The sequence below is a fragment of the Mytilus trossulus genome, chromosome 4 (assembly GCF_036588685.1).
Source record: "Mytilus trossulus isolate FHL-02 chromosome 4, PNRI_Mtr1.1.1.hap1, whole genome shotgun sequence".
Classification (NCBI taxonomy): domain Eukaryota; kingdom Metazoa; phylum Mollusca; class Bivalvia; order Mytilida; family Mytilidae; genus Mytilus; species Mytilus trossulus.
Window position 1 is genome coordinate 32,561,716 of NC_086376.1, and position 14,837 is coordinate 32,576,552.

The 14,837-nt window shown below is 30.9% G+C and overlaps 1 protein-coding gene across 3 annotated transcripts in view; it reads right to left on the minus strand.

Moving 5' to 3' along the window:
- Positions 1–23: 23 nt before the first annotated feature.
- Positions 24–14,837, minus strand: part of LOC134715130 (uncharacterized) — a 43,348-nt gene continuing 28,534 nt past the window's right edge. For all 3 annotated transcript variants that reach the window (XM_063577071.1, XM_063577069.1, XM_063577070.1), the window contains exons 9-23: positions 14,051–14,205; positions 13,571–13,769; positions 13,026–13,134; positions 12,486–12,650; positions 11,945–12,152; positions 11,276–11,428; positions 10,678–10,862; positions 9,300–9,456; positions 8,672–8,766; positions 8,192–8,278; positions 7,405–7,640; positions 6,646–6,912; positions 5,081–5,153; positions 3,287–3,457; positions 24–2,838 (exon numbers count right to left, since the gene is read on the minus strand). In XM_063577071.1, the coding sequence (XP_063433141.1) occupies positions 2,701–2,838; positions 3,287–3,457; positions 5,081–5,153; positions 6,646–6,912; positions 7,405–7,640; positions 8,192–8,278; positions 8,672–8,766; positions 9,300–9,456; positions 10,678–10,862; positions 11,276–11,428; positions 11,945–12,152; positions 12,486–12,650; positions 13,026–13,134; positions 13,571–13,769; positions 14,051–14,205 (2,398 nt within the window). In that variant the 3' untranslated portion in view covers positions 24–2,700. The remainder of the gene's footprint in view (positions 2,839–3,286; positions 3,458–5,080; positions 5,154–6,645; positions 6,913–7,404; positions 7,641–8,191; positions 8,279–8,671; positions 8,767–9,299; positions 9,457–10,677; positions 10,863–11,275; positions 11,429–11,944; positions 12,153–12,485; positions 12,651–13,025; positions 13,135–13,570; positions 13,770–14,050; positions 14,206–14,837) is intronic.

The following is a 14,837-nucleotide window of genomic DNA, read 5'->3' on the forward strand; positions in this document are numbered from 1 at the left end:
AATATACAACAACTCTAATGGCGTTGGTTTTATAATTTTATTTTGTGTCTGTCCCCATAATGGGTAGTCAAATCACCATGGATATGACAAGCAACAAGTTATGTCAAAGGTTATCTGTCCAGATATAAACAAAGAGACAAAGTGAGTTATCCCCCTTCCTTACTACTCTATGACATAAACAATAAACAATCAATCCACTAACATTATACTTAAAAAGTTTAAAAATTGTTGTAAAGATTCCAAATTGAAAATACACACTGGTTTTGACCAAAAAAAGTGCAAAATTGCTACATATTTTGTTAAATATTTTTATCAATATAAATTGCAAAAATTTCAAATTGAAAATACACATTGATTTCAAAAATGTCAGTGTGCAAATTCCTGTATATTTTGTTTCATGTTTTTATCAATATGATAACACATATCCAAAATTGTATCGAAAAGTTCACAATTTGTGGAACATGAACAAAAATCTCTTTCAGAAAAGTATAACAGTCAATTGAGTGAGAATGCAATTGACTGAAAATTCATTTTATAACCATTTTAACTTTGAATATAATAAACTTGTTATAAACAGGAGCCCTTATTTGTCTTTTGATCTGTATAATTGATCTTCCTTTCTATTCCATCGTCTATAAAATTAAAGCCTAATTCTGCCCTGACAAAATATGTTGCAAGCAATGATTTCATTTATAATATAGCCATTTATCTTAAGTACAAATTTGGTTTTAAAAGCCAACAAGCAATAAATAAAAATAAAATCAGCACGATAAAAATGGAATAAATTGGAATAAAAGATCACAATATAAAAGATGAGATTAAAGCAATGATAAAAATGGTTTACAATTTGTTCAAAATACAGTAATTTGGTATTGCAATATCTGATTCAACAAATGACTGATAACAACATGTAAATAAAAATGTAAAAGCACCCCAGATAATAAATATATATATGTAACAACCTACATGGGAAAAAATGGCAAAAAATCTTCAATTAATCTACACAAAACAAATTTGTTCCTTGTAAGAATGAGAAAAAAACATGGGTTTATATTAACGCATGATTCAAAATTTACAAATATATTGTGGGGAATAACTATACACAAGTCCCCATTGAAATTGAGTATTTGATACTCCCGAAATGAAAATGTACATGCCCACTTACGACGACTTGCTGCCTAAATATTGGGCTTCTGAACACCTTGTCTATAAACATTTTATGTAGAGTATCATGAATGCCATGGTTTAGTTTTTAACTACAAAATGGATATTAGCTGTACAATATTACATTATTTACAATTTCTAGCTATGCTAGATATAGAATTTTATGTACATAATCTAAGGCAGTGAAATAATGATGATTCTACAACATTTAAGAGATTTGCATAGTCAGAAAAAAACAACAGTGAAAAAAAATCACTAAATATAGTACTCTATCCTCTAACATAACAATGTTTTATAACAGACAACAGCTAGGATATATACATTATGTCTAGGTAATTATCAAAATCCAAATACCATACCAATATTATATAATTCTACCCAATTCATTCTTATGGCAAAAACTTCACAAATATTTAAAATGTAGGCCCAGCAGTCCATCAGACAAATAAATTAACAAAACATAACACAACAACTGTAGGTTTAATTTATGCTTGTTCAATTTTAATCCACAGTTTCAACAAATGAGCCTTAATGTTCTGTTTCACTAATTGGGTCTTGAAGTATTTTTTCACAACACTGATTTGTTTTAAGTAAATTTGAATTGGGTAACAGTTGTAATAGACTAACAACATTGATATATTTAGATCTAACACATGTATAACAACCACACGTAAGGTTACAGGGCAGTGTTTAGAATGGAGAACCATTATAAGACTATTCAGTTTTGACTGTATTAACTACAATAAATAATAGAAGTTTAACATCATTCAGATGGTTTGATCTTTGTGAATACTCATACTAGTATCATATCAAATAATACGTCTTTGTGTGCAAATATTTATTACTTATCTAAGTATGTTAATGTTTTCTCAAATTAAAACATTTTTTTGTAGAATTTATGGTTAACAAAACAAAATATTTTAAAACTAAATGCTTTTCTGTAAAAATTAAGTGTTTTAGTAAAAAAAAGAATAACAGTTCTTTTTTCTATAAACAATTCAAATGTGTATCCAGCACATTATATTTTTTTCTTAGCCAATAATTTAGTTATTGAAAATTTACTGTGAATTTTGAACTCAACAAAGATTTTTTTTTCAATCAGTTGTTTTTGGTTGATACAACCTTTAAAGTAATAAATAATGTGGCAGTGTATAACAGTGTATACCAGCTGTTGACATATAAACATACTAATGTGTATAACAGATGTTGACCTGTTGATATACACACATACTAATGTGTATAACAGATGTTGACATACACTCATACTAATGTGTATAATACTGTTTATAATAGCTGTTGATATACACACAGACTAATGAGTAAACACGGGACTGTAATCATATCACAGCACTACTCCTGCCATTTCTTTTGTCTTTCTGTCCAAGCCCCCTGTCCACACAGCTGATCCTCAGTTAAAGCCTTATATCATTATAGAGATTTATCTCCCCTTTCCATACTTCTACAGATCTAACACTGGACAATCTATCTCATGAATTCCAAGTCCCATTATTATTTGCTGAGACTTTTGGCGTTATGTCATACATCCAGTGTGTGTGGTTTTTTACTCTGTCGTTTACAGTCTAATAAATATGACAGATCTATTCTCTGTTTAGTGTGGACAGTTGATAACATCTTCAACATTATTCTGTCTAATCTGTTCTTCTTTTCTTTTACCTGAAATAGCATGGCAAACTTATTTATAGAACATTCGATCTTAACACAGTACAAATATAACACTTTTACAATAACAACTAACCAATGAAATGAATATAAAATGTGAAGATTAATCATAGCCATTAAACATCTATTATCCCATTACTATGTTTCATATTGTTAAAGCGAAACTCTTTCAGTCCAATCATTTCTTGAACAACAAATTTAAGAATTGTTAAAAATTAAAATGGAGATTGTCTTCATTGAAGAGGTCAAAGCATTTTTCACAATGATCCGTTTAAAGTTTTTGGGACGTAAAACACCCATATTTATAAATTATGGGTTGCATTTTTTTCAGTTTATGGAAAATGTGTAATTATGGATGTTTGTGGTCTTTAAAAAAAGTGCCTCCAACAATGTGTTTTAAAGTAAATAGATGTTCTGACATTTAAATTTGACATTTTTATACCTTCTTAGCTTCCATCTTTTGATATTGTTCTTCTTCCTGCTGCAGAACCTTTGGGTCTTTAGTTTTCCCTTTCAGACTTAATCTTTTCTTCTTTCTTAATGCTGAACTCGAATCAAGTATTTGTTTTTCTGGTCTTATTTTAGATTTGTATGCTTCAGGTACTTCATGAGGCTACAATACAAAATTAAATATATTCTAACTTCATAAATTGAGAATGTCAGGAAACAAGAACAACTAGAGAATTAACCAACTTGGCAAAAGAAATTCCAACGTTTCTATGAAAGATTGAACAGTTTGAAATTAAATCACTTTTTTATGCAGTTTTACTGATAACAAGAATTTGTCCATAGAACACAAATTCCCCATTCATACTATCATTTTCTATGTTCAGTGGACCGTGAAAATGGGGTAAAATCTCTAATTTTGCATTAAAATTTGAAAGATCATGTCATAGGGAGCATGTGTACCAAGTTTCAAATTGATTGGACTTCAACTTCATCAAAAACAACCTCGACCAAAAAATTTATCCTGAATACCTTAACACAGCAAGCAAAGTGTGTAATAGAATATTATAAGCATAAATGTAGATAAAAGTGTCCTCAATTGAATGGAACATAATTCCTCATCCTTCTTCATTTTGTAGGCAGAGCTAATGTTTAGTAAACAAAGTTATCATATGTTTAGTAGTAAATACAGTAGTTTTGAATATGTGATAAATAGCCTGCTGTTTAATCCATATCCCGCAACTTTGATGTGCACCCTTTATCGCATACCCTTTATCACACCCCTACTCTTTATAGCATACCCTTTATTGCACCCCTACCCTTTATCACACCCCTACTTTTTTTTTTTTTTTTTTTTACATCAAGTCAGTTTTATTTATTTTTTTGCTCAAGAAAAATTTTCCTCAACATAGGTCAATTTTTTTAATGACGTCATTGTTTGGTACGTGACGTCACGAATATCAAGTTTTCTATATTGTATGTGACGTCACAAACGTCAAGTTTTCATATTTTTGGCACACTAAATGCAACTATAACAAGTAAACTGCGAGCTACTGCTCACTGATGATACCCCCGCCGCAAGTGGATAATATTAATTGTAAAAATATGCAAGTGTTCGGTAAACAGGAAGTTGTCGAGTGATGAATCTGAAAACGCATCACACGGTATAGCTGCCTTATATAAATCCTGAAACAAAATTTCAGAAATCCTTGTATTGTATTTCCTGAGAAAAATGTGACGAAAATTTTCAACTTGGCTATCATGTGTAAAATCGTACAAGTGTTCGGTAAACAGGAAGTTGTCAAGTGATCAATCTGAAAACGCATCACACGGTAAAGCTGACTTAGATAAACCCTGAAACCAAATTTCAGAAATCCTTGTATTGTAGTTCCTGAGAAAAATGTGACGAAAGTTTCATGGGACGGACTGACTGACTGACAGACGGACTGACTGACGGACTGACAGAGGTAAAACAGTATACCCCCCCTTTTTTAAAGCGGGGGTATAAAAAGTACAAAACATACAAATAAATACAATAATAAACAAAATATTTTTTTTTAAAACAACAGCACGCAAATTGTAAGGTGCTTTGGATAAGTAATTGAGCAGTTCTTTTTTAAAAGGCCTTTGAAACAAGACAAAAGTAGAACTGAAGGTAACCCAGTGCTATGGATCAGAAAACAATATATATTAACGATAAAAAATCTGGATCTTCTAGTCATTCTTGATATAAGCTACTCCATTTGTAAACAGTTTTATATCAGCCAGATATACATTAGTAAGTACTCACTGAATATGTTCTCTTAGGGTTTAGTCTTTGAGGAAATTTATCAAAACAATATGACTTAGTGTTGATGGCATACCTGAAATAGAAATTAATCATTAAACTCCTTCATCAATGCAAGTCACATGTGTAATACTCAAAATCTAATGGACAATATCAAGCATATCACAAAACAGAACAAACAAGTGAAACTGCGAGCTACTGCTCACTGATGATACCCCCGCCACAAGTGGATAATATTAATAGTGTAAAAATATCAGGTGTTCGGTAAACAGGAAGTTGTCAAGTGATAAATCTGAAAACGCATCACCCGGTATAGCTGACTTATATAAATCCTGAAACCAAATTTCAGAAATCCTTGTATTGTAGTTCCTGAGAAAAATGTGACGAAAATTTTCAACTTGGCTATCATGTGTAAAATCATACAAGTGTTCGGTAAACAGGAAGTTGTCAAGTGATCAATCTGAAAACGCATCACACGGTATAGCTGACTTAGATAAACCCCGAAACCAAATTTCAGATATCCTTGTATTGTAGTTCCTGAGAAAAATGTAACGAAAATTTTCAACTTGGCTATCATGTGTAAAATCATACAAGTGTTCGGTGAACAGGAAGTTGTCAAGTGATCAATCTGAAAACGCATCACACGGTATAGCTGACTTAGATAAACCCTGAAACCATATTTCAGAAATCCTTGTGTTGTAGGTCCTGAGAAAAATGTGATGAAAATTTTCAACTTGGCTATCATGTGTAAAATCATACAAGTGTTCGGTAAACAGGAAGTTGTCAAGTGATCAATCTGAAAACGCATCACACGGTATAGCTGACTTAGATGTGACGAAAGTTTCATGGGATGGACTGACTGACGGACGGACTGACGGACGGACAGACAGAGGTAAAACAGTATACCCCCCCTTTTTTGAAGCGGGGGTATAATAAATATATATATTGAGATAGGAAAATATATATTCATCTCCTACAACTCAAAAAAATATCATATTTCAAAGCAGTCAAATTCATTGAAGATTCCAGCTAAATGCCCACATGTGCAACATGTTCACGTTTGTTGAATATGCTGACAGTGAATTAGCATGGTTGAATTACAACATGCAAAGTAAAAGATATGAATAAAATATGAAGTTCTTGATCACATGTGCATATAAGTTGAAAATGCTGGCAGTGAACAGTTTACCTAAAATATGCAAAATAAAATAAAAGATATGAATTGAACGTGTCTTCATAATCAAACTGATGGTCTTTTTTTTAGTGTATTTTGTTTTCCACTGGAAGGAAAATATTGATTGTGACGTTTTCTTATTACAATTCAACTACTGTAAATTCAGAAATTATTGCGAGGTTTTTATAATTGTGAATAATGCGACTGGATGGGTGTCGCAATAATTAAAACTCGCATTATGATGACTGAAACAGAGATCTGAATGCAGTTTTATCGAAATCAAGATAATTAAACTTGTATTCTTGTCCATTTTTGAAAAATCGCAATAATAAATGCATGCAATAATTTCTGAATTTACGGTATTCAATGTTGTTTGAAATACTGTTGTACTTACGGGTGTTTTGAGATCTTGTAAAATAGATGAGCAGTTTTATCCAGTCTGTATTCACAAACAAATATATCTTGGTCCCTCATAACCTTGGGACGACCTTTACAGTAAGTGTTCAGATCCATCACACAGCAGCTGCCAATAATAGTTTCCAATGGGATCATTTCATAAAGAGGCATTCTAAACACTTCATTAGGGAAGAACTTCCTGGACGGTTCATGGAATGTTTCATGTGGATGATAAAAGTTGTGTCCAAAGGCAAATTTATTTTGGCTGAAATAAGAAAAATAGTCACACATTATGAATTAAGTTTTATTCTTAGTATGGATAACAAAAGTTTACACGTTCAAACTAATTAATATCAGGAAAATGAACATGTTAACAAAGGTTCTTTTTTTTCTAGCACAGAGACAGTTAATTAATGCTGATGCAAACAAATCAATATATGATACTGTGTTATCAATTTAAATAGATTTCATATTATAGGCAAAACTTGAGATTAAGTGCCTAATGAAATAACTTTACTTAATATTCTTATTTTAAAGTCATGCCATTTTAATCATGATTTTTTAGGTATTTTACGAGTCATTTGGAAAATTGTGAATAATGAATAACTGTTATGAATTTAGAACTAGATGGAATTTTTTGTGCACATCATAGCAGAAAAAGATATTTCATATTTTACTGTAAATTTTCCCACCAATATTCACCCAATTCACTCATTGTTAATCCTATCACTCTTCTTATTTGTATATTAAGACTTACTTTCCATCTTTCCACAATCTCTCTATTCTGAAGATTTCCAGTTTATCATGACCGATCTCTTGCACCAGTTTATATGATGTTTTCATACTATCTACACTAATGTCTTTAGACATAGGTACATCCCTGAGTACATACACACAATCTCCTACTCGTACTTGTAACTCATCTCTCATTAATGTCATGTAATATGTCCATCCTGGGGTACCATCCTCTGGCTGGGGATCAGCTATAATTTCCTGAATAATTATAAAAAGAATTTTAACTAATTCAGGATAAAACACAAACAGAATATCAACAGCTATACTTCATTTAAAATACTGCTTAATTGCTAAAATTACATACCAATTACTACGTTTATAAGCCTCTACAATATTTCATGAAACTAATTTCTGTATCAATTCTACTTTTTAGGGCCCTTGATAGCTTTCTGTTTGGTGTGAGCAAAGGCTCTGTATTGAAGGCTGCTGTAGTTTGACCTTTAGTGGTTTACTTTAACAAATTGCTACTTGGATGGAGAGTTGTCTCATTGTCACTCATACCACATCTTCTTATAACTAATTAACGTTTTTATATACACATACACTACTACAAATGTAATATGATATCTGTGCAATAAAACATTTTTACTTATGATACATTTCTCGATTTATAATGTTTTCCTATAAATGCAACATAAGTTTATAAAGACATCTTTATTAAATGTAAGGCATTTAGTTTGTTTTTTTAAACACATGTACATTTTGTGAAAATTGTGTTTAACCAAATATTACTATACTAATTAACCTACCTTACTGACAGGTCGTGGATTACAGAGCTCACATAAATAATTTTCTACATCTCCTTTCACCTTCATACAATCACAATGCTGCCATATCTACAATAAACATTACAATAAATAGTTATTAATGAATAAATAGAATGACTTCCATTATCACTGAACCAGTACACAATTTTGTTTAGAGGCCAGCTGCAGCATGCCTCTAGGAGTAGAATATTTTTGCTGTGTTGAAGACCTATTGGAGGCCTTCAGTTGTTTTCTGCTATTTGGATCAGTTGTTTCTTTGACATTTTTTCCCATTTTCATTCTCAATTTTAAATACAATTCAAAATGAAGATATCATATAGGAAATTTGAAAAAAATATATTTTAATTTAATGATTAATCTCCCTTGTTGAATACCAGATGACATTTTGTTTTTATATCCATGAAACATCATTTAATAGTACTTATCACGCTTATATTTAACATAGTATAAATAAGTACTTACAAAACATTTTTCACACTGTATCATCAGACCTTCATCTCTAAATATACCACAGACACAGCGAATCACCTCTTCCTCATCCTCTTCATCTTTTTCATCTGTTTATATAAACACAGGTAGTAAGTATTTACAATATTTTTATACTAGATTTTTTGGAGAATATACTTTAATAGTGTATCTAAACTACTCAAACACTAAAATGATCACACTACTTTAAATGTTATAATCAATAAATTTAGATTAATATTCAAATATTTGAAGGCTTCAAATTAATCTGTCTGCTGGGTAACTTTAGAAATATCACATCCTACTTACGAAACAATTGACACCATGTAAAAATATGCAAAATTGATTTGTTTCCGTATCAAAAGTTCTCTTATTTCTTTTTAATAAACAATTGTCTCATTGAATTTACTATAAAAGGTTTTGTTCAAATAACAAAAGATAAATATGTTTACAATCTGTTCTTAACTTTCTCAATAAGGTTTCATTTCAAAATTACATTCATGAGAACTAACAGAGTGTTTTTAAAGATAATATTTTAGGAGAAATAAAAATAAATTTTTGTCATGACCGTCACTAATTCTAGTGGCTTAGTTGCAAACATCATTATAATAACCTAACAACTTACCCTGGATGTCATAAGAGTCTGCTTCTGACACTAGTGATTGAACTGTTTCTCCTAGGACATCTTCAAGAAGAGGTAATACTTCTGTCTTTGAACCAATATACACTTGTCTTAACTTTATAATCAGATTTCCAACCCAAGATGTTTTTCCACAATATCTCTGAAATTAATAAGAAATACAATTATACTGTGGTTTTTATTTATAATTTGGATTTCATATATTTGATCTCAAGCATTTCAATTGTGTATGTTGTAATAGAGTTTTAACGTCGTTTTTTTATGTTACATATTTGTTTTTTCGCTCATTTTTTTTGTTACTTAAATAAAGCCGTTAGTTCTCGTTTGAATTGTTTCACATTGTCTTATCGGGGCCTTTTATAGCTGACTATGCGGTATGGGCTTTGCTCATTGTTGAAGGCTGTACAGTGACCTATAATTGTTAATGTGTGTGTCATTTTGGTCTTTTGTGGATAGTTGTCTCATTGGCAATCATACCACATCTTCTTTTTTATATTTTAAAACCTATTCAGTTTCCTACCCAAGGATGTACACAGATGCAATTATCATCAATACCACCTAACATATTTTACACTTAGTCAGAATCTGTGTAGTCAATTGCAGATCACTCATTGACTTCACCTTTTCTGTGATTTTATGAATCACAAATACTTGCTCTTGTCATTCTTTTTCTGGAAACAAAATTTACTTCTGGATACTATCTTCTAATCTTAAACAAGCTTCTGGCCAAGTTTCGTACAATTCCAGAATAGTTTAAGAAAGTTATTAAAATTTTAAAAACTTTAACCACAGAATGTAATGTTTCCTGGCAGAAAACAACTAAGTCCTTTTATAAGTAAAATACAGAAAAAAATGGATTTTTTTTTTACAAAATTTACTTCTGAATTTAAACTTGTGATCATAAACAAACTTCTGGCCATTCCGGGATAGTTTAAGAAAGTTGTTGAAATTTTAAAAACTTTAACCACAGAGTGAATGTAATGGTTCCTGGCAGAAAAACTAAGTCCATTTATAAGTAAAGTATGGAAAAAATGTCATTCTTTTCCTGGACATAAAAATCTAAAACCAAGCAGTTGCATGTAGTACTATTATATGTCATATTATATATTTCTTGTGAATTAAACTTTAAATACATGTTTCCTATGTGACATATATACTGTTAGTGCATAACATGTGTGTTTATTGGTTAAGTAACAAAGAAACAGAAAAAGCTCATAAACTTATAGTGGATTCATTAAATATCTTTTTTGTAGGTTTCATGGGTACAGGTTAACCATGAAATCTACAAAATTAAATAAGTTTTCCTCAATCCAAAAAAATTAATGAATCCGCAGTATATAATGGTCCTTAACATTATACTAACCTCTGCATTTTTAAACAACAGATTTATATCAGTATCAAACTCCTTTAAGTCTGTGTATTTTCCTTGTGATATGTGTTTCTCTATAACATGAAAGTCGATAGGTTTCTCTATAACGGTGTAATATTCTGGATGCTTTTTCTTTGAGGGTAAAGTCAGGAATGAAGCCAGCTCCTTTCCATCTTCACCTGTAGAACATTTAATACATTATATTAATCCTTCAAGGAAAATCATAAGATTTCTACACATTTACAATGATACTTTATATATAAAGTCAAATAGTTCAAGAGCACCATTTTTTTTAGCTTTATTGTTTTACCGCTAAATTGACAACAACACTTAAGTAAACTGCATCTTTTAATGGTTGACATGTTTCACCTATGTTTTTATGACCAGCAGTTTTAATAGGTTTTTTTTAATATAAAAATATGAAGATGTAATATGATTTGCCAATTAGAAAAGTTAAACTATCCAATAAATTTCAAAATGAAGTTGATATAATTTTATTTAGCAATCCTTATGTTTTCCCAAAATAACAAAATGAAGAGCTTATAAAAAATACAATTTTTTCACCAGAAAAATTTTCATAAAAAAACCTCACCTTTGGACGCGACTAGATTTTTTAGTATTTGATGTAATATCTGTGCTAGTCTGGCAGTTTGGTTCAATTCTGAATTCTCTTCAGCTAAAGCTAGACGTCTTGTCTTAACAGATCTAGAGGTTTTCAATGCAGTAAGCTGGGTAATAAACACATCTGCAATATAGAGAAGGAAAAAAATTATTGAAATTTTTAAGAATGCTCATTTATATATGCAAATATCAGTTTTTGTCAAATTTGTATCTATAAGTTATAAACATACAAGACCCCTTTGTCTGAAGTATACGATCTTCTAACCTAAATTAAAGGTGATTGGCTTAAAAATGGTGATATAGGGCCTTACTTCAGAATTTTCTCAGCTATTAACCTATGGAAAGAATTCAACACCAATAAAGGTATCTGATAAACTTTGTATTAGCAAATATATATTTACTTTGTTAATAAAAGGCTTATAAAATACTGAAGATATATATCTTTGACTGTATCTAAATATTTGTAAATCTTTATTTCAGTAAGTGTTTATTAAAAAGGATGTGGAAGAGCAAGAAGGGATTTCTAGAATCACACGTAATCTTTAAACTTTTAGTTAGACATTGACCTAGATGCCCAATAATAAAACTTCCCATCCTACCCTCCCCTATTCATTTTAATGGAATAGTCCTTAAAGCTCACCTCTCTTTTTACAGGCAGTAGATTTAACTAGTTCTTCACTTTCTTCCTTATCACATTCTGTCAGTGGGCCTCTTGTTCTCAGTTGTCTGACCTTGTCTAAGTTTCTTACAAGGAAGATAGAATATTTCCTGGCCATTGTCCTCTCTTTGTTAGATATTGGTTTTATAACAGGAAATGTTGCAGCAATAGTTTCCTGGGCTTGTTTCTGCTGTAAAATGTAGACAAATGTCAAAATTATAAGAAGTTTGTCACAATAAGGAAAGAAAAACTTAAGTCTATTCATACGGCTATTGGTTTTCCCGTTTGAATTGTTTTAAACTGGTAATTTTGGTGCCCTTTATAGCTTGCTGATCAGTGTGAGCCATGGCTCTGTGTTGAAGACCCGTACCTTGACATATAATGGTTTACTTTTATAAATTGTGACTTGGATGGAGAGTTGTCTCAGAGGCACTCATACCACATATTCCTACATCTAAGATGTTATTAAACAATTTTTCATTCCAATTAGTTCAAAACAATATCAAATGATAAATGATATTACCTTTTCCCTGAACTTTTTCAGTTTGTTGTTGGATTTCCTTTTATCCTTTGGAGGTCTGCCTACAGGTCGCAGTGGTGTGACCTTCTCTTTAACATGGCCATTGCTTCTCTGACTTCTTCCACCGATTACTCCTCGACAATTCTCACTGCCACACATACAATCTTGCTGTAGTTATAATATTATTCATAATTACAAAAAATGTTAATGTTGTTCAGATTTTAGACAGTTAGATTGTATTTTTGGGGAAAACTAAAGACCAAATTGAGAGAGGGTGTTAAAATGCATTAGATAACATGATACTTGATAAAATATCTCAGATTTATTGTTCTTGAGAAAAAAATAAAAAAAATCCATTTCTTTATAAAATTTCAACCAGATCATTCATTATGTGTGTAAGAATATATGTCAATTCTCTTTGAATCAGGAAGTTGATAAATATTAGAGAAAAACATCAGTCAACTTCAATTTACAGGTTGCTTTGCTGTTTTAGTTGTGTGTGGGTTTTTTTTTTAAATCAATGCTATATGAATATCAATATACCTGAGAATCCATGTTATATGAGTGGAAATTATAATCGTAACACAACTCTTCACCAGCCTCAATGTCTCTCAAAGCAAACAAAGCCATTCTGTATACACCATTTACATTCCTACAAAACAGAGACTTCTCATTATTCTTCATACACTTTTAACAAGATAATCAAAAGCAACAGAACAAACATTTCAAAACAGCCTACCATGGTACTGTGTTATAGGATTGATATGTATATTACAAGACTAAGTTTTGTTTTGATTGATATCAAGAAATTGACTTGTTCAATCTTAGCTATTTCAAATTTATGTATATGCGAGTTAACATTTTCAGTTATTTCAAGTTCAAATTTTATCTTTGTAAGGTGGGTTTTTGCAGACAATAATTTCTATTACTGGTATCTACATTTGTAATTCAGCATACAGATTTGCATTTACTTTTATGTTTAGGTACTTTCTTGGTGTTAAGCATTTTCATTCTTGTTGCAGTATCAGAAGAATAATTTTGTTTAGTATTCAATAAAATCAATACAATGATGGACTATTTACACTTACCATTTCTGTATTTCACAGTTAGGTTTGCAAGAGTGGTTGACAAATCTTCCAATGTTGCCCATTCTATACCCGTCTATCATGGCACCACTGTCTAGATTTAGACAATAATGATGTCGTTCCTGAGAATAGTTTTCTGTCATTCTTCTCTTAAACTCCAGCTCACTCACAACCTCGCCAAGGTATTCAAGAATAAACTGACCTGAAAAATGAAGTACCTAAGTTAATGTTTTGTATACATCTTGATTTTTATTTTGACCTTTTACTTATGAATTCTCTTTGCAAATTAGAGGAGGGAGGGAGTGGGGAGGCATTTGAGTGTATTCACCTTCTATATTAAATCATGCTGGATCATAGCATCACGTCAAACTCATTTACATTTCAATAACAATTTTTTAAAGCGTTGTGCATATTGACAGAGTTAGGGTGGAAACCATTTATAATATCAATATATAAATCAGTGAATTGATATTGACAACTTACCAGCAGTTAATTTCCCTGATACCCTGACTCCACAGCCTCTACCAGCAGTAATGAACACATCCAGACCTCCAGCCCAGTCATGTTTCTGTATCCTCTGGTTAGCACAATGGTCGTCACATGGACATGCTGATGGGGAACATTCAGTGAAAACTAACCTGGAATCAAAATATCATATAACTTACTCCTTAAACTTGTGATACGTCATAAAATAGTTCTTAATGGATCTTAATGTCCATTTATTAGTAAATACAGGGGGGGGGGGGGGAATCAGATGCTTTTTTCGTAATCTCGAAGAAGCTTCAATCCTGGTTTCATAACATTCATTGTATGTCAACAATGATAATTGTAATGATTTTATGGTTCTGATCCTGCCTGGAATTAAATGTATATGATTTTTATAGAATGAAGATAATAACGTCTGTCTGAACTTTTTTAATGTTTCATTTTAGTTTATAAAAAGTGTTTTTCTGTTACAAATCATGATGTATTGTTTTATGTATACATGTTATGCTGCCCATCAATGGCCCTTAATTGGAATAATAAATATTCTTATTCTTCTTATTCATTCAATACAAGTTTGATAAAGTTGATATTTGAAATATTTTAACCAAGACTGTATCTTAATTCTGATATGGTAAAAAAAAACAAGTTTTCCCATCACCAACATAAAAGTAGTTCCCACGATTAGCAGATATTTTTTTCTTTTCAAAAAACACACATTAATATCTCAAATTAAAGAAAGATTCATTGTTAAGATTTGTGTAGGTTACTCCCACTATCAAGTAAA